The following is a 6798-nucleotide window of genomic DNA, read 5'->3' as shown; positions in this document are numbered from 1 at the left end:
GCTGATCCAAGGGATGGAGATTCGATTCCCGGTAGAGACAATTGGTTTATTAATTTATTTTTAACTCTCGCTCTCGAAAGCTTGACACCTCTGCTGACAATTTTTTGTTGACGACGATGAGGTATTAAAGGCTTTCGCCTTAATATTGAGCTAATGCAAATGCTAAATATTATAATTCCTCAGCGTGACTTGTTTGAAACCAGCTTGGAATCCTACAGAGTTTGAAAAGCGCGCCAAATAGCATGTGACTTTTCTTTGAATTTAACATTCCTTACATAGGGAGTTCTAGGTACTCCTAGGTACACAAGGAACTTCGACCGCTCATGCGCCGTTTTTGCTTGTTTTTACTTGAACCGTGCGTCGCTTGAGTTGCCCGAAGCTAGCACAGCACACCTTGCCGGAGGAAGGCCGAGGCAGGTTCTCTCTCGGCGGTCGACCGAGACCTGTGACTTCCTTGTGCACTTTACTGAACGTTGTCATGGCGTTGAAGTTTGACGGTAAAGTTGTCGTCGTCACAGGCGCCGGCGGAGGTAAGTTTCCGAAAACGGACCGTGTTTTCATTCAGCGTTACCTGGCATTGGCACCTGGCTTCTATCAAAATAGTAGTTGCCTAGCTGCGCAACTCGTCACGGCCTTCACGAAGTTTCCTTCTACTGATCAAGGATTCGAATAGCTCACGGTGCAGGTTGTGCGCCTCAAATGCGTGCAGGCGGGGTTTATGCTGCCAACGCGTATAAATTTTCTTGGGGCAGCAGTTGGCCCCGTGTCGACGACCGGTCAAGCTTCCACTAAATCACACTAAAAACCAAAAACATCGAAGCGTGTCTGTGCAATTACTGTACCGTCGGAGGTAGTTATTTTTTGTGTCATATATATCCTTGCCTGACGAACTGGAGAGCACGTCGCGAATCGGGCAACTACGCGAAATACAGAGAATCGCGTTTCTAACTTGTCCGAACCTTGTGACTGTACCCCTGGAGGGCATTGTCCTGTTTGCTGATGACCCAGAGTACGCTCCGGTGAACTGGAGACTTCCATTCGTGTCACTTGCTGGCTTGACCCCGGGCACATTACCTCAACGCGTTTGTGGCGTGTGCCTCATCGTAGAGCGCTTCGTGTTTCGTCAAGGCCAAGTGACATTTGTGGCGTAATCAGTTCGCTTCTTTTGCAATACAAGCTTTTCAAGGAAAGCTCGTGCCTACCACACGCGGTTCAGCTGTTGTCATTGAAATGTAGTTCGAAAAAGCATTGCTTCTTGAAAAACAAATTTTTCCTTTATTTTTATCTTGTGTTAAAATCGTTTCCCCTTAGCTGGAGATCAGGCCTGCTGCAACTTCCGTCAAGGTAGTTGAAGTTTTGTTTGCACATCAAGCATGGACTTTTCCTCGATTGAATTGACGTGCACTTTTCATACGTCGTGGGGAGCATTATACAAACACCTTGAGTAGAACACGTCCCAAGGCAGTCATTTGTTGGTGCACTCACACGTTTTCCTGCGCTTTCAGAGGCAGTCATTCCATTTAGTACTGGAATGAATATTACTTCTGGGCTGTATAGAAGCAGCACAACTGCTTGCTTTACATCTCAGCCTATGTATAGCGTTGTGCTCGAAAGCTTGGATTTGGCTTCAAACATTGTTGGTAAGGTTTCTATAAGCAAAGTGAATTTGTTTAGATAATCTTGTGTGACGATACCTCCTGTAGAGCAGAAACGACGTATCGTTGACTTGGCACACTGCAAACCACTCCTGATACGTGGTTGCTATTTTCATATTTTCATTGCATTTGCAGTTACGTCACTGCAGTTATTGTTATTATCTACATGCTAATATAATGCAAGGTGCTTTATGCTTTTTCCTGTGCTTGCAGTTGGCTTGACAGGAATGATATTTGGAATCTCAGTGTGCTCATGCTGAGGTGTGCAGTACAAAAACCTTATGGAAATGTCATACTAGTCCAGGGTAACTGATTAGTATTTCATTCATAGCTACTTCCCCCTTATTATTGCCTTACCTTACACATATACTATTTCTGTACATTCATTACAAAATTTACATATTAGCCCGGTCAGCTAATGTAAAAATCTGCAAAATAAATGTACATCTCTCTTGCATGAGCTGCATGTGTCAAAAATAGTTTCTCAGACTGTTTTCTTATAGTTATTAATTTCCACTGGCGCCACTGCATGGTTTGTTCAAATACTGTGCTTTTATGACCAGGCTTGTCATTGAAGCGCATCATTTCCCAAACCACACACCCAGTATTCTAAAGTTACACAATGAAAGTAGCATGTGTGTGGTTGTCTGGGGCCACTTTTTTCCTGGCGCCTATGCATAACTGTTTTCCTTACACATTTGTGCCTTTTACGTGCAGGCCTGGGCCGAGAATATGCACTCCTGTTTGCTGAAAGAGGAGCATCTGTCGTTGGTAATCCTTTCTTTCCTTCTGTCTTCTGTGTGCACGCTCATGAATGTCCTTGGGCGTCTACCAAGTGGGGCAACTATTCTTTTTGTCTTTTGTTTTGCCCAGCCGCACTTTCATCAACTCTTCCTCCCTTAGAGGAACTACCTGCAACAAAAGAATTACCAAGCTCTCTTCGCTGAAGTTCCTTTGTCTCAGAAGGGATGCAAATTCGTTGCTATTTCTCTTTCATTCTTCCCTTCTGATTTTCTTTCTTTCGTTCCTTTTTCACACTTGCAGTCGTATCGATAAATCTAAATGCATCTGCTCACATACTGTTTGTGATTTGTGTTTCTGCATTGTTTTTTTAATGTATGATCTTTTGCTTTGTTGTGTATTTTACTACATTGCATTTATTTCTACATTCTTCTCTTTGTCGCCAACCTCCTGTAACTATGCCAAAAGGCTATTGAACTTTCCTGGGTGACAGTTTGACATGCTTGGCTTTGAATTTTCTTAGGGTGATAACTTACTTCTTTTTCTAATAAAGTTATCACTTCTAGCCATAGATTCATCAGCACATTTTTTGTACTGATATATATTCATGATGATATATCTTTGACTTTATGTTAGTATGTAAAGATCCTTAATATCTTTCTCATTTAGATGTTTTGGCTGGTGAAGCTGGGAATTAATATAGTGCTTCCAAAACAGAACCTTGCTGTGAATTGGGCCAACTAAACTGACGTCATGCACATTTACATCATATCCATGAAACTTATTAAAGCTAGGAACTTTTCTATTTTTGCCTTTTCTTTCTTAGTTCTCTCACTTTCTGTGTGGATATTTCATGGCGCTACGCTCCAGAAATTTCATTGTGATACCGTTGTTGTTTTTAGTCAATGACTTGGGAGGGTCTCGGAGTGGCGAAGGAAAATCCAGTTCTGCTGCTGACAAAGTTGTGGAAGAGATCAAGGCAAAAGGAGGACGGGCAGTTGCTGACTACAGTAAGCTTTCGTTTCAGTTCTTGTGTAAACCAGTACCAGACACACAGAGAGAGATAAGCAGTATATTTTGTATTGTAACCTTTCTTTTCCCCCATCACAGATTCTGTTGAAGAAGGTGACAAGATTATCAAGACTGCCATAGACAACTTTGGCCGCGTCGGTTAGTATCATTTTTTTTTGTTCTGTTCTTCATGCATGACTTATCAAGAGTGTGAGTTACTTTCCAGCGGGATGCTGAGTCAGTGTGAAATGCTGCATGTATGGCTGCTTACTTTATGTAGCGTTGGCAGCACATAGAGTTCCTTAAATTTTGTCTTTCAGATATCCTGATAAACAATGCAGGAATTTTACGTGACAAGGCATTCGTCAATATGACTCCCGAGGAATTTGGTGAGCAGAGAAATTGTGCGAACTTGCTTCATTTTCTAAATTATTAAAGGTGCCTGTGTCACAGTGGAAGCTTTGTAACTTGCAGACTTGATCCACCGTGTGCACCTGAGGGGCTCATTCCTGGTCACAAAGGCAGCTTGGCCGTATTTCAGGAAGCAAGGCTACGGAAAGTAATTGCATTCTTCTTTTTACAACTTTACAAACTTTTCAAAACTTTACAACTACATTACAAAACTTTTTACAAAGTTTTTTTACAACTTAGTGAATACAAAGCATGCAGAAAACAGGAACAAGAGAAGGCACAGGCAAACGCTAACTTCGAACTGTTTTATTCAAAAAAGCACTTTATTTTATTCTTTTCTGTGTTTTCTGTTGACTTTATGTTCACTATGAATTAACAACTAGACTGAATCAACACTTCTGACATCTGTTGTGCAAACTCATAGTGGACTTTCAAATAAAAGAAACTAGTCCAGCTGTGGTGGACCAGTAATGCACCTACTACTTTTCACATTATTTTTCATGGGTAGATTTCATCCGTTGTTTTCATCTCCCCTCAAAAAAGGACTTCAAATCCTATGTCACCAGATAGTGCTGTAGCACTGCTTCATAATTCGCTTGCCTGGTATTGATCCAAGCAGAAGGAGCTTGCACATTTTATACTACCGAAAATTTACATGACTGGCTTGCATGACAAAGAAAAAAAAAGAGTATTTTTGAATGTGCTCAGAGTTTATGTAGAAGTTTGCAAAAGCTTTAGAGGGGCAGCCTGTGCCTTATTTTGTCAGTCTGGTATGCCTGTACTTCCGGACAAGTTTTTGTCACTATGCAGCCAAAGCTACAGAGCCAAAACGCATCAGCTCACTGCGTAGCAGAATATAGTCGTTTGATAAATTATGCGGATCGTGCTCTGGAATATTATATCATTACAGAAATGCCTATATTATTACATCAAGATTATACTACAATATAGGCCAGTACAACGTTAGTGTAATGCATTTTAATATCAGTACACAACACTGTTCAAACGGGATGGCTGCGCCATCTGCCGGGAATCTCCCGAAGCATACGTCGTCTGCTGCTGCTGCTGCGTATACCCGTCTGTTTCTGTGCGCTTTCGCAATGCGCTTGTTTGGGCAGCGTGCGTAGTGCATGATATTTATTAACCGTGAATATACGTTCACTTAGACCTTAAGTAGTGCAAAGAAAGACATTTCTGCTTCGTTGGAGGCTTGGAAGCCGTTCTTACAAGTAAAGGCCGAACTGAAGCAGAAACCGTGTCTAAGGCCAGAGCCAGAACTACATGATGTAACACCTTGACGAAAGCTCTGCCCCCGTAGCCTTGGCTCCATAGCCAGAAAAAACTTGTCCGCGAGTATACGCTACCTTTTAAATGTTTCCCTGAGGAAGACCACTGTTTTATGTCTGCCACTCTAGTTGCTTGCCAAGCTGTGCCATCCGTGTCGTAGGTGATTGCATATTTATTTGGTAAAGTAATAGCCTACTTTGCGGCAAGTTGGTTATTTTTGTCAACAATGTTTTTTTATTTCACAATGTTTCCAGGGTTATCATGACAGCTTCGGGAGCTGGCATATACGGAAACTTTGGCCAGGCAAACTATGGGTCAGGTAGATATTCTGCTTAATCAGCATGCATTGATTCTTCAATTCAGAGAGATTCTCATTTCTGTTTCAACAGCTTATAGCAGTTAATGCATTACTTAAAGAATGCCTTTGATCGTTTAGGTCTGCGAAACATTTGCTTAGAGTTCCTCTCCTTTTTTTCTCGCCACCTTTTGGTCTCTGTCTTAGCCAAGCTTGCCCTGCTCGGCTTGAGCAACACCCTGGCCATTGAAGGAAAAAAGTACAACATTTCATGCAACACCATTGTGCCACTGGCGGGCTCTCGCCTCACAGAAGACATCTTCCCACCAGGTGAGATCCTTTTCTTTTTTTACCTCCAGGTGCAGTCCTAACAGCCATCACTGTGACTGCCAATCAGCTGTGCTGCGAGAGCTGTTTCAGTAGGATCTGGCTTCAGTGTGTAACATTGAAGCTTTTTCACACCTGCTACTCTTCTTCAGATATTCAATATTCACTGTTAACTTAAAATCAATAACTATTAATATTTTGTCCATCTTTTTCAGTCCAAGAGAGAATATTTTTTTTTTCTTCCTACTTTCACTGCACACTTAATCAGTTTCCAGTTTTCTTCAGCTGCACTCATGCTTAACAGCACCTACCATAAGCATGCTGTTTGGCACGCTTTGCCCGCACATTTCATTTGGTTTTCTTTTCTGTGCAGAGGTGTTTGAAAAGCTGAAGCCATCTTTTGTGAGTCCAGTTGTCGTGTGGCTGTGCCATGACAGTTGTCCTGAAACTGGCGGCGTCTTTGAAGCTGCTGGTGGATATGTTGGAAAATGTGAGTCTATAGGGTATTGTAGATCATTTATTAACTTAGTTGCTTTTTTTTTGCTTTTAACACTGAAGTGGCTTTTGTGATGTTTGTACAAGACCATACTGGTGCTTGGCTGCAAACTTGGTCAGCTCACCAGAAAGGGGGATCACTGCTTCATTTCTGACACAACACAGGGCTTGCCTCGTGGTTGAGATTAGCAATGCTGTTAATGTGTGCGCAAATGCTGTTGCCTGCGACAATATTAGATACCATCTCTTTTCTGTCTTATAGTCACTAATAATCACATGCCTCTTTTTTATTGTTCCTGTACTCTCTATGCAGTAACTTTGTAAACCCATTTTGTAGGACATTGCACCCTAAAATTCGTGTTTTATTAGTTTATCTATACTATAACTTTATTTAGCTTTTACCAATTCTTACGCCCACTCTCATTTTGTCTTTCTCTCAGATTTCCTTTCCCATGCAGACTAGAAAACTATGGAATTTAAACGCAGGCAAATTTTTATTACTGTTATTAAAAAGCTTCTCTGTCTCATTGTTTTCCCTTCTTCACTGCGAGTTAGCAGGCTGACCTCTCTGCCTTT

At 41.6% G+C, this 6798-nt stretch overlaps 1 protein-coding gene across 1 annotated transcript in view; it reads left to right on the top strand.

The window, feature by feature from the left end:
- The first annotated feature begins 353 nt into the window (after window positions 1-353).
- Mfe2 (peroxisomal Multifunctional enzyme type 2) overlaps window positions 354-6798 on the top strand; it is a 40420-nt gene continuing 33975 nt past the window's right edge. Inside the window, exons 1-9 of the mRNA XM_084595158.1 lie at window positions 354-530; window positions 2373-2426; window positions 3299-3406; window positions 3507-3566; window positions 3728-3796; window positions 3882-3966; window positions 5360-5424; window positions 5608-5730; window positions 6101-6217. Coding sequence (XP_084451284.1) covers window positions 479-530; window positions 2373-2426; window positions 3299-3406; window positions 3507-3566; window positions 3728-3796; window positions 3882-3966; window positions 5360-5424; window positions 5608-5730; window positions 6101-6217 — 733 coding nt within the window. The 5' untranslated portion in view covers window positions 354-478. The remainder of the gene's footprint in view (window positions 531-2372; window positions 2427-3298; window positions 3407-3506; window positions 3567-3727; window positions 3797-3881; window positions 3967-5359; window positions 5425-5607; window positions 5731-6100; window positions 6218-6798) is intronic.

Source organism: Amblyomma maculatum, chromosome 2 (genome assembly GCF_055883805.1).
Source record: "Amblyomma maculatum isolate TAMU_Amacu chromosome 2, ASM5588380v1, whole genome shotgun sequence".
NCBI classification, from domain to species: domain Eukaryota; kingdom Metazoa; phylum Arthropoda; class Arachnida; order Ixodida; family Ixodidae; genus Amblyomma; species Amblyomma maculatum.
The sequence above is the reverse complement of the archived record's forward strand: the minus strand, read 5'-3'. Positions and strand labels throughout refer to the sequence as shown.